At 36.3% G+C, this 18,033-nt stretch overlaps 2 protein-coding genes and 1 pseudogene across 2 annotated transcripts; 1 reads left to right on the top strand and 2 right to left on the bottom strand.

The window, feature by feature from the left end:
• Positions 1-336: 336 nt before the first annotated feature.
• On the bottom strand, positions 337-1,234 carry LOC110414780 (manganese-dependent ADP-ribose/CDP-alcohol diphosphatase-like; annotated as a pseudogene).
• A 3,774-nt stretch (positions 1,235-5,008) lies between these two features.
• LOC110415199 (transmembrane protein, putative (DUF288)) lies at positions 5,009-9,942 on the top strand. The gene is made up of 3 exons (XM_021426770.2): positions 5,009-6,949; positions 8,729-8,855; positions 9,204-9,942. Exons 1-3 carry the CDS (start codon positions 5,250-5,252, stop codon positions 9,675-9,677), a joined length of 2,301 nt encoding a protein of 766 aa, XP_021282445.1. The 5' UTR covers positions 5,009-5,249; the 3' UTR covers positions 9,678-9,942.
• A 989-nt stretch (positions 9,943-10,931) lies between these two features.
• On the bottom strand, positions 10,932-16,865 carry GUN5 (magnesium-chelatase subunit chlH, chloroplast, putative / Mg-protoporphyrin IX chelatase, putative (CHLH)). Its single transcript, XM_021426289.2, has 5 exons — positions 15,169-16,865; positions 14,710-14,792; positions 12,296-14,098; positions 11,590-12,066; positions 10,932-11,449 (listed from the first exon to the last, which is right to left on the bottom strand). The coding sequence occupies exons 1-5, from the start codon at positions 16,574-16,576 to the stop codon at positions 11,072-11,074; spliced, it is 4,149 nt and encodes a 1,382-aa protein (XP_021281964.1). The 5' UTR covers positions 16,577-16,865; the 3' UTR covers positions 10,932-11,071.
• Between the last annotated feature and the right edge of the window lie 1,168 nt (positions 16,866-18,033).

Genomic DNA, 18,033 nt, shown 5'->3' with positions numbered 1-18,033 from the left:
GTGGCAGCAACCAATGCAATAAATTCGATTACCATGGTAGAATCTATTATACATATTTGTTTCTTAAACTCCCAAGAAATGGCACCTCTACTAAACATGAAGATCTATATGCTTGTGGGAGCATGATCTTCTAAACTTGTAATCCAACTAGCGTCTGAATATCTTTCTAGTACTGATGGATATCCATTCTAGCAAAGTCCATAATTGATTGTTTTCTTTAAATACCTTAGTATTCTATTTATATTTGCCAATGCAAAATACTTGGATTACTTGTGTATTGACTTAATTTCCCAATAACAAATGTTATTTTTGGTTTTGTACACGCAATTGCATATATTAGGCATTTATTACAGTTGCACATTCTACTTGTGCTATTGGTTTATCTTTGTTGGGTGGTACCATCCATAGATTACAATCAATTGAATGTCCTCTTCCATGATCATGCCCAACTAGGCATACTTTCACACATTTGTAATGATGAATCAAATCCATTACTTGGTCATAATTATATAAAAGCACTTTTGGATTTGACGCACCTGGATCCAAAGGTAAATGACAATATATAGTTACTTTCTATTTCAAGTTTGTAGTATCTTGAAGTACACCATCCAACCATTCCATTTATTCTTTTCCAACAACTTCGTTAAACATAGGGAACATTCTATCAAGGCCTTCCAATCTTTCTAGGCTATTTTTATCTAAATTTGAACTTTTTTTGCAAGAATTTCAAGGCCTCCAATGTATTTGGATGATCATGAGGTCATCCGATTATATTGATATCATAGCTATCCAATGCAACAAATCTATATTCTGGGGTTGGTGAAAATTCATAATAGCCATGACCACCACCACCAATATTTAGGATTTTCAATAACAGAAGTAACTTATCTCGTGGGAGATTATAAAAATAATGATTTCCAATCATGTGATACACGAGACCATTAAATTTTTTTTCAAACTCACCAACTACTTTACTCATAGTATTTAGAGATTAATCCTTGGAAAAATGTCCATCAACTATATCATCGAAATTAATAGCAAAATTAAGATTCTTTAGGTTGTTCTAACTCGTCACTACCTTTTGTAAAATAAGAATACTATGTCAATAATAGCGAGGAACCTCAATGAAAAAATGGCCGCTAGGGATATCAGTATACTAGACATAAAAAATAATGCCAAAGGAAAATAGAGGATACTTGCCTTGCCCATTTGTTAATCTATGTGCAAACCCCATGTAAAATTCACTGTTTAATTTTATGATATTAGAAATTAATGATTAATCCACAAAGCTTATTATTAAACTAGTGATATGAAATTGGAGCCAGTGAATAGGAGAATTCTTATCCAATCCACAGTCATCTATTAAAATCTAAAGCAATATAAAATGGAAACAAACTCATCAACCATTTCTTAACTGAAGAAATTTTTGTTGCTTACTTGGCCATCCAAGAAACTTCATTGCATATATTCACCAATTAAAAGATTAACCTACCACACCGCATTGTAACAATGGTTTACTATAGCCAAAGTGCCAAATTAGGCATGTGTTTTTGGGTTTCTTCTATCAATTGTTGCAGAACGCAACTCTCAATAGAAAAAATGGCAATAACAAAGGATTTAGAATTTTAATGAAAGGTAGATTCCATGAGTAAAAATTAGCATAGTACTATAATTCATTTAAACTTCCATTTTATCAAAACAAGTTAACAACCTAATTTGGTCATACCAATCCACAAAATTAAAAACCAATTCCTTTAGTATTCCACTTACAACAGCTATTTAAAATGAAATAAAATCTTAAGATTATTAGAACGCTAAACTAAAAAATGCCAAAAATGCTTTAAGACATTTATCAATGCCATAACCTTTAAGGTTTTATTCACCCCCACTTGTAGTGTGTAAAAGAGTTACTAGTGTATAAACCTCAAAGATACAATGAAACCCAGTGATTGATGACATTTTACACTGACAAAATCAATACACTAAACACTCATTAGAGCTTGAAAAGATTATCAAACTTCTATAAGACTTTTTTGCAACAAAATGATATAGAATAAAACTTAGAGAATGTTAAGAAAAGAGGAGAGATTGTTGTTTTTTTTTTCTGTTGTACATTCTGTTGCTTAAAAGGAGGTTCTTTTTATAAGCTTAGGTGTCCATTCCCAACAAACATAGTTGTTTTATTTCAAACAGTCACAACTATTGGTTTTTTCAACATACATGACTCTTCCTTTATTTTCTTATTTCAACAAACATGACCCTTCCTTTATTTTCCAATTTCCAATCAACATAATTTTTCCTTTTATTGCATCGTGGGATTGTGTCCCATATTTATTTGAAAATGTCCAATAACTTAAAGATTGGATGTTTCCTTTGTATTTAAGGTTGACGTGATGTAGTCGAAAGATACAAAGTTTATGGATGTACTAAACACATTTGGTTGAGAAAGCATGCTCATCACTAATGCTGAATATGATGACACCATTTCTTCTTCAAACTCGATTTTCATATCCTTGTATAGCCCCATGATTTTGTCTTTCATGACAAAATATTTTTCTATAGGGTGACCAATCAAACAATGGTATTTGCAATAGTTGGGGTCATCTACTCGATCAACTTTTTCTAGTCACTTCATCTTTAACAATTGAATAAGCTTTGACTTTAGAAATTCTTCTAAGATTTCTACAACATCTAAGTTAGGGAAAAGGTACTACTTATCTTGATTTTCCTTTAAAGATGATTTCTTTTTATCTTGCAAAAGGCCAGACTTTACCTCCTAGGTTTCTTTTGAGTTGATAGTCATCTTGATGGGTTTGGTGTTCACAATCATAGACAAAGTTTTAGGCATAATGCCTCGAAAAAGGTAGCATCATCCCCCATTCATCCATTGGATAAACATATCAGGGGTTGATGATTCGAACAATCGCTCTTTGTAGTTAAGACTAAGATTTCTCCACCTTTGGATGTAATTAATCACAAGTTCATTTTTTCATTGATTTGAAGTTGTGAGTTCAATCATACTTACTACACGTCGAGTGCTATAGAAGCAATTAAAGAACTCACATTTTAGTTGCTCTTAACTGTCAATGGTCTCAAGCTCCAAAGTAGTGTACCAATTAAAGGTGTTGCATTTTAAAGAGTGAATGAACTACTTCACCATAAGATCTCCATCGATGTTAACATTGTTGCAAGTTTTCACAAAGTGTGCAATATGTTGACGAGTTCCTTTACCATCAAACTATTGGATCTTTAGTGGTTGATAGTTTTATAACATCTTGATGCAATCAATCCTTTAAAAGTATGGTTTCGCATAAGTGTAAGAAGATTAGGTAACACTTTCCACCAATTCGTTGACGAATTCCTTCAACTGGTTAGCCATGACCACTTTATTTGGTTTTTGTTGAGGATTGTTTTCAACTTTTGTAATGGAATTCTCATCATTTTCTTGAAGATTTTGGCACTAAGTTTGGCTAAGAGCAACCTATGTCTTTCCAATAAGGTTGCTAATTCTTGCCATCATTGAGGCAACTTGCTCATCATTTTCTCTGCTGCTTGTCGTCAAAGATTCTACAATCTTCGCAAAAAATGCAATTTGTTTTTCTATAGATGTCGTGCCAGTTGTCATAGTAGTCATCATTCTAGAATTTGCTTTTAAAGAGGAATTGTGTCGAGGGAATGAAAGAACAAAGCTATTACTTGAATAAGCGTCCTGTTCCTTGCATAAGAGTTAAAGATTTGTACTTGATCCTTTAGAGGAAGCAAGTTGCAGAGCAAAGACTTCTTCTAAACTTGTAGAAGAAACATCACACAAAAAATTTTGTTTCAGCACTACAGAAGTCTACTTACAAATATTCAATAAAAGCTTTTATCCTTCTCATAATACCTTATTGATGAAATCGAATATTTGTGCCTGATGATGAATTTTGGGAAACTGCAAGATTCGCTTGAGCTATTTGGACAGGTAGTTACTAACGAGGTTCTTGTTTGGGAGTCATTGCAATTTGGAAATTTGAGTTTTTGAAGAAAAAAGATGACAGATAAAGATTGTCCCACTGAGTGTGCTAGAAATATGCATACACAAAATTTGTTTTGAAAATTAGACTAGAAATCCTAAGACCAATAACAAATATTTATCAGACGTAGAGTCTACAATCTTTGATATTCTTTGATAGTCTACAACTTGGTCTGATTCTTCATGCTTTAAGGGTCTACAACTTAATCTTGAAATTTAATTTCTTTGAATTTACTTTAAAATTATATTAATTTGATTAAAGATAAATTATGATGAATCATAAATAGTCTTTTGATTAGTCAAACTTGAAATCTTGAGTCCTAATTGACCGAATTTGCATCTTATTTTCAAATTATCTTAATTTTACAGATAAATTAGATAACTAAAAGGTAAAATTCAATTAATCAAAATTTAAATATTATCTCTAAATTATGTTGATTTGTTTAGAAGTAAATTTGATAATCAATAGGTAAATTTTAATTGTTCTAATTACATATTTTTGAGATAATTTAACTAATAATTATTTATTTTATGACATCTTCCAATACACATGGTTACATTATCCGACTTCTAAAATTTATTAATTTTCGACATGTGATGTTTTGTGATTGAATAAAAATTTTCTCTTTCTTGGAGCGAAAAGCAACAAATGCAAGTTGCTTCACGGGCTGCCATCGCAGTTAAAAGGGAGCTTTTATCGAACTCAAACCAAACCAGTCATGTTTGGGGCGAATGGGTGGCCCCACGGTACAGACTAGCATCATCTGATTTATCTGCCGTCAGCGCGAGGGCTAGCTCACCTTTTCCTTAATTAAATTAAAGGCTTTAGCTCAAATGCCCAATCATCCAACCACAGAAAGGAAAAGAAAATGCCAATAACAATAATAAATGCATGAAGAGAAAATAATAAAAAAAAATTTCCAGAATTAGACAGGACAACGGCCCACCAAACTAGTAGCAGTTGCGTTGCATTTACATTGAAGCCTACGAAACCACCCCTCTCTTCGCTTGTACCTGTCGGCAGCCACATGAGAGCGTGTCCGTCTCTCTGTTCCTTTTAGCCTCTCACGGAGCATAAAAACAAACCCAAACGACAACGAAAACAAAAAGAGAGTTCAAAATAGTGAAGCAGCTGGCTCCATTTTAAGAGTCAAGCAATGAGTCAAGCTGACAGTGAGGAACAGAAGTGAAGATCTACGCAAGAATTTAGCTTCGAAATATCTATTCAGAAGATCAAATGTTGGTCCAAGACCGTGCAGTTCCGAAATCTCCGAAACCTCCCCAGATCAGAACCCTCCCTACACTTCAACAAAGCCGGTTCGCTGAACCCAAAAACCTTGATTTCTCCACATGGGTATCCGAGAATTTTTACAGAATCATAACAATCTTTGTCCTAATTTCCACCATCGCCGCCGTTTTCTTCTTCTACACCTCCACCAACACGGCTTCCCTCCTTTGTCTCCAATCTCAGACCCAACACGCGATCGATTCCATATCTTTCCCCCAAATCAAGTGGAATTCAATCAAGCCCATTGCTGACAAAACGTCGCCGTACGCTAATTTCAGATCAGAGCAATGGGTCGTTGTCTCCGTTGCAAATTACCCGTCCGACGCGTTGAAAAAGATGGTGAAGGTTAAAGGGTGGCAGGTTTTGGCAATCGGGAATTCGAGGACACCCAGAGATTGGAGCTTAAAAGGTGCTATTTTTCTGTCATTAGATATGCAAGCTAATTTGGGTTTTCGTGTTGTGGATCATTTGCCTTATGATTCTTATGTTAGAAAAAGTGTTGGTTATTTATTTGCGATTCAACATGGTGCTAAAAAGATCTTTGATGCTGATGATCGGGGGGAAATAATTGATAATGATCTAGGGAAACATTTTGATGTGGAATTAGTGGGGGAAGGAGCTAGGCAAGAAGTTATATTGCAGTATAGTCATGATAATCCTAATAGGACTGTAGTCAACCCTTATATTCATTTCGGGCAACGGTCAGTTTGGCCTAGGGGATTACCATTGGAAAATGTGGGTGAAATTGGACATGAGGAGTTTTACACTGAGGTTTTTGGTGGGAAACAGTTTATACAACAAGGGATTTCAAATGGGTTACCGGATGTTGATTCTGTGTTTTATTTTACTAGGAAGTCAGGTTTGGAAGCTTTTGATATTAGGTTTGATGAGCATGCGCCGAAAGTGGCATTGCCTCAAGGTATGATGGTGCCATTAAATTCATTTAATACGATATATCATTCATCGGCATTTTGGGCCTTGATGCTCCCTGTTTCTGTTAGTTCAATGGCTTCGGATGTGTTGAGGGGTTATTGGGGACAGAGGCTTTTGTGGGAGATTGGTGGTTATGTTGTTGTGTATCCAGCTACAGTTCACCGGTATGACAGAATTGAGGCATACCCCTTTTCAGAGGAGAAGGATCTTCATGTGAATGTGGGTCGTTTGATTAAATTCTTGGTGTCATGGAGATCAAATAAGCACAGGTTGTTTGAGAAGATATTGGAATTGAGTTATGCTATGGCAGAAGAGGGGTTTTGGTCTGAGCAGGACCTCAAGTTTACTGCTGCTTGGCTTCAGGACTTGCTTGCTGTGGGTTATCAGCAGCCAAGGTTGATGTCATTGGAATTGGACAGGCCACGGGCAAATATTGGTCATGGGGATCGAAAAGACTTTATTCCTCAGAAATTGCCATCTGTTCATCTAGCGGTGGAGGAAACAGGGACAGTTAGTTATGAGATTGGGAATTTGATTCGTTGGAGGAAGAACTTTGGAAATGTTGTGCTTATCATGTTCTGCAGTGGTCCTGTGGAACGTACTGCCTTGGAGTGGAGATTGCTTTATGGGCGAATATTTAAAACTGTGGTTATTTTGTCTGCACAGAAGAATTCAGATCTTGCTGTCGAAGAAGGTCAATTAGATCAAATTTACAAGTAAGTTGCCACAAGAATCATGTCTTACCCTTGACATGATACTTTTATTTTATCACTTTATTTGTCTATGATGCTTCTTGCTTACAATTTCAATTGTTGTATTTGTCTTACTTTTCTTCTCTTTTGTATTTTTGGGAACAAAGTTATATTCTGCTTTACTAGATACCTTTCCTGGCCATTAGAACATTGATTTGCCTGAGTTTCTTTCGTCCTTAGCTGGGCAGGGAGAATATCGCAAAATACCTCCAGATAAATTGTTGTGTAAAGCCTTGGACAAACTGAATCTGGATATCAATTATTAATTGCAATATTATTTGTAGAGAACAATTATTAGTTGCAATGAATTGGGACGTCCAGTTTTCATAATTGCACTTGATCCATGGAAAACTAATATGGAAGTGTCTTGATTTTCTTTCATGTGCCTTTTACAGAAACATAGTTGGCAGTAAATGCATGCATGAGATAGTGAAGCAAATGATATTATGTTGTTCTACTGAAGATGAAGTCGTGTAAATATTGATTAATTTCATTATATACTTGGATTATTCTTCATATTGAATGTCTTAACCTTTGATTTTCTGTTGACCTTGATTCTTTTAATTATATTGTAAAATTGGAGGTGCAAATTTAGTGCAATTTAGAGACTACTAAATAAGAGGCTGTCATATATTAGGTAGTGGAGGTTGATATTGAATTTTTTTGGTTTGTTGTGTGAAGCAACTTTTATACTTAGAATCATTTTATTAGAATTTGAAAATGAAAAATGAGTCTCTTTATGGTAGATGATTGATCCATAACATACTAATTGCCAATTGGGCTGGCCCCTTGTCTGATTAGCAGTTTCCATATTCAGGCATGGTTTTGTTTTTGATATGACCATTCATTGGAAGCTATTAACTCAAAATATACTGGATGTACTTTTTAAGTTGGATTTGACTTGAAGTTTTTGCAAAGGGCCTTTTTTAAGCCTTAGGGGAATGGAAGTTATACCATAAAGAGTCCTTGCATGAAGTAGATGTATTATTTGAAGCTGGGATTTGCTACATTGTAATTGGTCTTTGCTGATTCCAGATGGTATCATTAGTATTTCAAAATCTCAAAAATAGCCATATTTTCTGATTTTCTCCATGATCCTTGACAATCTGTTCCTTTCTTGCCAAGCCACATCTCTTTTTAATTCAAAGTACTACCTCTGCTTTCCCTTGCTAAACCATACCCAGGCTCCCTATTCTACCCTCACTAAGGCTTTGCTTGGTAGGAAGGATTGAGTGGAAAACTTTTCAATCTAAGGCCCAATATTCATAATTACTGTCCTATTTTATAGCATAACCATTGGATTTAGAATTTTTCTCATCCTCCCTACTCAAAGCCTTAGAAAAAATTAATTTCCATCAATATTATTTTCTGAATAAATTAGTTGTATAAACAATTAATGATCTCTTTGAAGAAGTTATCTTACACTGCAAATGGAGTTTTATTAATTATATATGCAATACAATGTGTTTCTGTTTGCTTATTTTTGTCAAAATGTAAGTTAGGTTTGGTAATATGTCAATTAAGTTGTTCGTGTGTTCCTTTCTTCTGAGTAAAGTCTTCCTAAAGGCAGCAAATTGTTGTTATGTGGTCAATTTATGGTTGATAATCATGGAAACTATAGCTGTTAAGTGATAACCTGCCTGTTTTATTGGCATTGAGTCATCCTGTAGTCATGTTAAACCAGAATTACTTGTACAGGGCATCTTTCATCTTATACTAATTATCTCTTAACATTTGGTTTAGGCATCTGCCCAAGATATTTGATCGGTTTTCTAGTGCCGACGGCTTTTTATTCCTCGAAGATGATACCATTCTTAATTACTGGAATCTGCTACAGGCAGATAAGACTAAGCTATGGATTGCAGATAAGGTACCAAAGCTCTGCCTTTTGTCTTAGCATTTATTTTCTTTTGACGCTTGACGTGTTATTTTAAAAAACTAGTTGGGTAAACCTTTTGAGACCTACTCAGGATAGGTTTCTTTTAACCGTTCACATGATTATTAATTGTTCTAGCACTTGCTTGTTTCTTGCAATAGATTTCCTTTTGCTATTTATTTGAAGGGAACAGTTTGAATTGTTATGTCTGTTTATGCATGTATGTAACAATATAATCTTACACAGTATGAAGCATTATGTTCCTAAAAGATGAAAATTGTTTATTTTGAGTAACTACTAAGTCACTACTCTTGCTTGTGCTCTCAATTTCATGGGAATAAGGTATCCATGTCTTGGAGTACTGCATCAACCAATGGAAATTCAGATTGGTATTCAAAGCAAGCGGACATGGTAAAGAAAGTTGTTAGTACAATGCCAGTTCACTTCCAAGTGAATTATAAAGAAGTTGTAAGGAGTGACCAGAGCCTCACAATTTGCAGTTCTGAGATATTCTACATTCCTTGGCGCTTTGTAGCAGACTTTGTTGATCTTGTTAATCTGGTTGGGCATCTAGAAATCCATCAAAAGGTTGCCATACCCATGTTCTTTTTGTCAATGGATTTGCCTCAGAATTTTGATTCAGTGCTTAGTAAAATGGTGTATAAGCAGGACCTACCTTCTACTAATTCTTCTTCGACGCATTATTCTGCACAAGCACCTGCGGTGCATCCATGGAAGGTGTCAAGTGAACAGGAATTCATAAGGCTAATCAGAATAATGGCTGAAGGTGATCCGCTCCTAATGGAGTTAGTTTGAAGGTGAAAGACGTGCAGTAGTGAGGAGGGGAAAGAAACATGTACCTACATTTGTAACTGTGATACCAAATACTGTTTTTTTTTTTCTTCTTCTTCTTTTTATTTCCTTAATTTTTTCAGGGGAAGGGGTGTTCTTTTTGTAACTTCTCTGTAGATTCACCTTTGTATGATTCATTTACTGGTTGGAGATTCCCTCCAAAGAGAAAATGTGTTCATCCTGTTCTGTTGGGCTCATGAATATATGAGTGGAAAATGTCCATTGCCAATCCTGCTTTGCCGATTTTAATGATTTTCATTCAGGAATTGCAGATCCATTTTCTTGGATTCTTGTCCTTTTTCGTTTGTGGTCTTCCTGGACAGACATCTGGAATCCTGTTTCCTGATGTTGAAATAAAAATACCCTAAAAATTGCTACCTTATAATGAATAATAAAATTTAATCTGAACATATAAATGTTCTCATTTTCCTGTTTCTCTCTCTCTTGCATTAATAAAATTAAAAATTTAAAAAAATAATAATAATAAATTTACATAAAAAATTTAGTTAGAAATTATAAAAAAAAATTAAAATTTAAAATCAAATTAAAACTTTAATTAATTATAAATATCAAATCAATGTGATCAAACCAACGTGATTTCAAATGTTTCTTAATTCTCAATTTTTTACATGATTATTTAAATGTCAAATTTAAAATATTATTTTCTTAAAATTAATTATTGTAAATAACAAAGATAACATTAAAAAAAAAAACCTTTTGATGTTCATGTTTTATGTGTTTTAAATTAGTTTTATAATCCGCTTCAAATAAACACATTGAAAATGTTGAAAATATATACATTATATATCTATAACTATAAAAAATATTTTTTGAAAAATTCAAAATTTTCATTTAAAAAAAAAAGTTTACTTATTTAGAAAAATTACATTTATTTATTTGTATTCTTCGATGTAGGGTAGTTTCAGCATATTCAATATTCCAAATCATTCTAGTTTCCCTGACGTTGTGGCCTCCAACCTAAAATTTCCAACTGATTCATATCTTCTTTATATTGTTTTACTTGTTAACAGATTCATTTGATTGTATGAACTACATTATTTCTGAAATAACCTTTTCTTTCACAATATACCAAAGAGTGAAATCACTTATTCTCGTTTTCAAGACCAAAACCTGCTTATGCAAATTGTCCTATAGATTTGAAAATGCAAATTATAGCAAATGGAGGATGAGATGGCTCAAGAAATTGACATAATCACAGAGCAAAGGTTTTTTATAATTAACAATTTGGCATTCCATAAGTTCCTGACAGTTGTTTCAGCTCATCCAAGAGGGAAGGGCCCCAGAAAATAATCAGTGTGAACAGATGTTTGCAATTCCTGAACCTATTTGTTCACAGTTCATCGGTCAATGCCTTCGATCTTGTCTTCAACTTCTGAATACAACTGCCTCAACCTCTCAATATTGTCCTCCGAAGTTTCCCAATAACCACGTCCATTGGCCTCCAAGAATGTTTGCACCAACTTCCGGAATGAGTTTGGATTGGTGCTCATGAGCCTATTCAACATATTCTCATCTTGAATGAACGTTGAATTAGCCTCTTCGTACACCCAGTTATCGACCTGTCCAGAAGTTGCACTCCACCCTACGGTATTAGTAAGGCGCTTCTCAATTTCACGGACTCCTTCATAGCCACTTGACATCATTCCTTCATACCACTTGGGGTTCAACAACTTGGTTCTTGCATCTAGTCTCACGGTTTCAGAAAGAGTTCGAACCTGCAAATGGGAGCATAGTAGGTACAGTGAGACATGTATTCATGGTAATTAAAGTTGTAGAATCAGCATAAAATGTGGGAAGTTTCAGATACAATTCTATATGTTGTCTAACATCCAGAGGAAAATGTAACGGTGCACACCTGGGCATTAGCTGTGGTAGTGTCTGCTATGTATGCACTAGGCTTCTTTCCATCCTTCCGTAGGTTCTGTACTAGATTTGTTGGATCGGAGTCAAAGTAGTGACTCACATCAGTGAGTGAAATTTCTGATGAATCAAGATTTTGGAATGTGGCATCTGCTGTGCTTAGAGCCATCTCGAAGACTTTCCTTTTCTCAGTCATGCCTGCACCAGGGGCATCACTGTCAAAAGCAAAAGATTTCCGGCTCAAGTACATATCTTGGAGCTGCTTCTCATCATTCCATGAGGAGTTTTCAACAGCCAGGTTGACATTGGAGGAGTAGGATCCAGAGGCATTGGAGAAGACCCGTGTTGCAGCTTCTCTAACCTCAATCCCCAAGGCTTGGGCTTGCTCTAATGCATGCTTCCTTACATAGTTCTGCTCCACTAGTTCATCCAATTCAGCTACCATCTTCACAGCTCGATCAAGGAGGTTCATCTGTCAACCAAAAATTAGAAATTAGAATACAAAATGATAAGGAAAGACAGAAAAGATGATCAGACAGAAATGAAGCTTAAATGGTTTGATGCCAAAAATAATTGACACGCCACTGGTTTAAATCCCTTTTTTAAGAAAGATAACTCTGACAAGGTAAGAAAAATGCAATCTCTATGCATGGATTAGTGTATGACATTTCCATTTTTTTTTAAGATAGTAGGACTAATACCTGATTTATGAATAGATCTCTGAAAACTCCAGAGCAATTAACAACAACATCAATCCTGGGCCTGCCAAGCTCTTCAAGACTAACAGGTTCCACCCTGTTGACTCTACCAAATGTATCAGCCACTGGCCTCACTCCAATCATCCACAAGACTTGAGCCAGTGACTCACCATAAGTTTTAATATTATCTGTTCCCCATAATACAAGTGCAATGGTCTCTGGATACTTTCCCCCATTGTCAACCTTCTGTCTTTCAATTAACCTATCTACCACAATTTTTGCACTCTGCATTGCGGCTGTTGTTGGAATAGCTTGTGGATCCAATGCATGAATGTTCTTTCCTGTTGGCAACACTTTAGGATTTCTAATTGGGTCACCACCCGGCCCAGGTTCAACATATTTCCCCTCCAATGCTTGTTTTAAACTGCCCAACTCATTATCAGCAACAACCAGCTTCAAACACTCTCCTAGGAACTCAAACAATACTCTAAGATTTTCCCTATCTGAACGGTAGAATTTCGTTCTTGACAAGTACTGAATCCAGGGTTCATTGATACCAAACCCGAGGATAGAGCTCAACTTATCAGCCACATCAACAACTTGACCCTTCTTGTTGGTCGTTCGCTCCACAAAAGCAGAAATTGCACCACGTGAGGCCTCAGTAATTTGCCGCAGAAGCTCTACATCCTTCAAGATTCCTTTATCACTTCCTCTGTACACATCCTCTATGTTTCTTCCAACAGACCCAGCTAATATAGCTGGCAGTGATATAATTGCATCTTCAGGACGGTCCAATGCAGCAATGTTGACCAACGTTGCAACTGCTTCCATGGCAGATGGCGGCTCACCAATAACATGAAGCCCGCATGGCAAAAGTCGGGACTCAATCTCCATGATCTTGGAATATACTTTTCCAACCACAAGATCCCGTTCTTTTGCTGAAATTTCCTCTCCCTCATCAGGAAGTTGCACATCTTTGTCAAGATTGCATTGTTTAGCTGTGCTGATAATTGAATTAACTATTTGTTGCCCACGACCTGAGTCTTTAAGCGACTGGTACGAGGAGATGAGTTCACTTAATTGCTTGAGTCCCTTGTAAAGCCCAGCATTTTCAGCTGGAGGAGTCAGATAGCTAATGGTATTAGCATAACTACGGCGCTTGGCTATGGTAGCTTCAGAAGGGTTATTAGCAGCATAGTAATAAACATTGGGAATATTCCCAATAAGACTATCAGGGTAACAAACATCACTCATTCCCACCTGTTTTCCAGGCATAAATTCAAGTGATCCATGAGTACCAAAATGAAGAACAGCATCAGCTTTGAAAATCTTCTCAACAAAGGAGTAATATGCTGCAAATCCATGATGTGGGCTAGCTGATTTGGAGAAAAGCAGCCGCATAGGATCACCCTCATAACCAAAAGTAGGCTGGACTCCAATGAAGACATTACCATACTGCTTTCCATATACCAAAAGATTCTCTCCATCAGAATTCAAATTTCCAGGAGGTTTACCCCAGTTTTCCTCCAAAGCAGTAGCATATGGAGTAAGGCTTTGGTACTCGCGGACACTCAGTTTATAAGCAACATTCAGATTAGGGCTGTTAAATTGTGCCTCCTTGTCATGTATTACATCTTCAACTAAAGCTTCAGCAGTCTCTGGAAGGCCCTCAACATTGTAACCATCTTTCTCTAGGTCTTTTAGAACTGAATAGATGGAGGCAAAAACATTAAGGTAGGCAGCTGTGCCAACATTTCCTTTGTCAGGAGGGAAGCTGAATACAGTGATTGCCAACTTCTTCTCAGTCTGCAACAATCATACACTTATCATAAAAACTCCAAAAAAAGAGCACGGATGTGCTAAACAGAAACATAAGGAAACCAGCAACATTAATAAGGTCTAGAAGGCCAATCAAATAAATCAACAGCATATTCTCAAGTTTTATAAAGTTATGTGTCATAGAATGTGGAGAAAGGAAAAGGATATTTTAGTTTCAATCATCATAATCAACATCAAACACATATTGCAAACAAGTGATTGATGACATGGTAATCATGACTAATTTAAGATTTTATACACCTAAATTCTTTATTGAAGGTCAGTTTTAGGTAAATGTGAGAAAAAAACTCCATTATAAAAGGTTTGACAAGTAGATTTAACTAGTAAGCGATAGTATCTTAAATAGATTACATAGACATCATCATTAGTCATCACACATATATGTTCTGTAGTATCTAATATAGATTACATAGACATTGTCATTAGTCATTACAGATATATGTTCTGTAGACTCAAAAAACTTTTGCTGTTAATTTAAACCTTTTGGTTAATTATTTTATGTCTATGCTCTCTTGGAGAACAATAGAAGCCATATAATGTATATAGATTGGAAATTTACGTAGCTTAAAAGCAAATACCTTGGATTTCCTTTTCAGTTCAGCCCACTTGATTGCTCGGGTGCAGAGCTGCTCCACCCTCTTGTGAAGAGCGTGTGATTTCCCTGCAGTTAAAACACGATTTTACTTAACTCTGATCACAATATTTGCTTGAGTCCAAAGCCATATATGAGACAGAAAACAACTATAAGTGGAGCATGCGACGGCAACAAAGAGGCCTCCTAAGATAAAGCAACAGACAACACGGCACAACTAGTGCAATAAAAGCATAGCAGATAAAGGCATAGCTCGAATACCATATTTTAGGCACTTGTCTAAATTCCAAAAGGAGGGAAAAATCCTGTTGTTATCTTCATCTAAATGTATTGTACAGTATCAACAAGAATTTAAGCACACAAATCAAACAAGTTATGACCATTTAAAAAAAGGCAAAATAAATTATTACACAAGAGTCATTCTAAAGTGGGTCACTACACTTGCCTGTTCTGGGGTCACGGCCGGCAAAAACGATAGGCTCCATGCCTCCATCCAGCTCTGGAAGTGCCACTTGCAGAGCTACTTGAATGGGATGTAGCCCCAAAGTACTGTTTAGCCACTCCTCCGTTGTTTGAAAAACCAAAGGCAGTGCAACAATGTAAGGAACATCCAGCTTCATCAGTGCCTCAACAGCCCTTGGATGGTCCTGCCTAGCAGGTCCCCCAACGAGAGCGAAGCCGGTTAATGACACCACCGAATTCACCATTGGCTTCTTGGTAACTGGATCGATCAAGAACCTCTCAACTGGTCCAGAAAAATCAAGTCCACCAGCAAAAATTGGGATCACTTTTGCCCCTCTTGCCTCTAACTCCATAATCACAGCTACATAGTGGCACTCATCACCAGTAACAATATGACTCCTTTGCAAAACCAATCCAATTACTGGTGCATTAGGCCCCCTAAGCTTCTCATTAACGTCCCTCCTGGTACCATACCAATTCAAATACTCCTTCACGTCATCATACATAGAAGGAGCTAGTGGGTGCCAAATCCCACTGTCCAAGAACAAAACTGGATCTGAATAGTCAATCTTTGTCCCTTTAAGTGCTGGCACATAAGAGCCAGATATCATTTTCAAGAAATTCTGAAGATTTTCAGGTGAACCACCAAGCCAAAACTGAAGACTCAATATGTAAAGCCTAGCATCTTGTGCCTTATCACTAGGCAAGTATTTCAAAACCTTAGGCAATGTCCTTACAAGCTTCAACATACTATCAGCAAAACCTGCTCCTTGCTTCTTTCTCTTGAATAACTGAAAAAATGGACTCTTTGATTGACCAAGCTGTGACATACTAAAAGAACCCAACTTGTTTAGCCTCATTACTTCAGGCATGGAAGGGAACACCAAAACAGCATCAAGCCTATCCCTTTCTTTCTCCACAGCAGCCTTTACTTTCAATGCAAGCTCCTCAACAAAAATCAAAGACCCAATAAAGATATTCGCATCTTCGAGATCTTTACAGAAGGTTTTATAAGTACTTTCATCTCTAAGCTCCTCAACCAAGTAACCAACAACTTCAAATGAAGCAAAGTTGGAAGTTTGGTTCAAGGACCGGACTGCATTCGAAAGGGAAGACTGGTACTGAGCTTCCAGGACAACGTAGACAATTTTGACAGTGGGAAGATTGTCTTTCTTTTCTGGCACAATTCTACGAACTTCTGGTGTTGTTTGAGTGAAAAGGCCATTGCCAGTTACTGCACATTTTACTTTCAAGGAAGATTTTGAGTTGGGCTGGTTGTTGGTCTTCTTGGGAAGAAATGAGTGAAGAAAGAAGTGTTTTTGAGAAAGAGAAGAAATTTGGTCAGGCTTGGAAGACGGCAAAGTGAATGGTGAAGACACTAAAGAAGCCATTGTTGGGGCTACTCTGTAGCAACTAAAACAGAGCAATCTGCTTTACTAGGAGAAACGAAGAAGAAAAAGAGCAACAAGAAGGCAGAGAAGAGAATAGTGAACAAAAAATATGCATTTCTCTGCCTGTCTCTCGGCTCTTGTTTCTGTTTGGGATTTTGGGGTGTTGCTGCTTCAGCCTCTGCCTCTTCTCCCTGTTTCTTTCGTTTGGGTGCTGAAACATTGCTGGTTTTATAGTTTTTCTGTGGACAGGGGAATTTTGAGAATTGAAATATGGTTAGTTTTTATGGTTAGTGGTGGGAGAAAGGAACACGTGGCGAGTGGGTTTTATGAGGGGTTGCAATTGGAGCTATTTGTGAGGACGAGTTTGTTTCGAGGCTGGTTCTAGCAAGGAGGGAGAGAGAGAGAGAGAGGAAAACGGGGGTGTCTAGCCTATCTATCTGTTGGGGTTATGGTGATGGAGTTTCTTGAATCCTGATTGGTTGAGTTGGATTTCGAAAAGTGCTACAAGGGAAGACAGAGGGTGGATAATGAGAGAGAAGAGATATTGACAAGATTTTCTCAGAATGTCTTCCTCCCCCTGGCTTGTAAAAGGAACTGATTTTTTTTCTTTTTTATGTGTAATGTGAATGGGACCAGTTCACACAGCTTTTTGAAGTGACATTTACCCACCTCTTGTCCTATCTGCACTTCTCCATTCAATGCTAATGCTTAATTAAACTAAAAATAGTAAACCCAAAGAAACAAAGAAAGAAAAGAAAGCCCTTCGAATCATAGTATGATTGTAGCTTATCAACAATCCAAACCATTTAAAGTCCTAAGCTTTGGGCTCTGCTCAGCCGGAAAAGCAATGAAAATAAGATTTATGTCCAAAATTAACTGTGTGATTGTACTTTAGAATTACCATTCAAGTATGAATTTTGGTTTTGTATTTTAATAAGTTTGGAGTAAAGAGAAATGATCATTATATTCGCGCAACAGATACATACTGTTAGACTTATAAGTATGAATCAAGAAGAATCTCCTCCTTTTTACACGAGAAAGACATAATATTCGTTGCACAGTTAAAGACATCCTGAGTTTACAAAGTGAAAAATTTCTACCGTCGTGGATTTTATAAATGGAAAATCTGGCTTTGTATGAATAGCACTTGTAGCATCCTTGAATCTTTTAGAAAGAAAAAATCAGTGAACATGGAAGGACAACACTTACATTGACACCTAGAGCAGCAGTAGCTCAGAGGTCCGTACGTAAAGAGTGGTGTCCCATCACCCTCGGCTGTTTTCTCCAGATGTGTTTAGGGCTTAAAAGAGGCCACACTTCCAACCTACGTTTCTCCAGATGTGTCCCATCACCCATCGCGACTTTATTTGGATTTGTGCTTTTTTCTATAATTTTTTTAAAAAATATATAATAATAATTTTTAAAATTAATAAAAAAATATTTCAATTTTTTTAATT

The sequence above is a fragment of the Theobroma umbraticum genome, unplaced genomic scaffold (assembly GCF_002168275.2).
Source record: "Theobroma umbraticum cultivar Fairchild unplaced genomic scaffold, ASM216827v3 scaffold_147.0, whole genome shotgun sequence".
Taxonomy (NCBI): Eukaryota; Viridiplantae; Streptophyta; class Magnoliopsida; order Malvales; family Malvaceae; genus Theobroma; species Theobroma umbraticum.
This window is presented reverse-complemented; position numbering and strand designations above follow the sequence as displayed.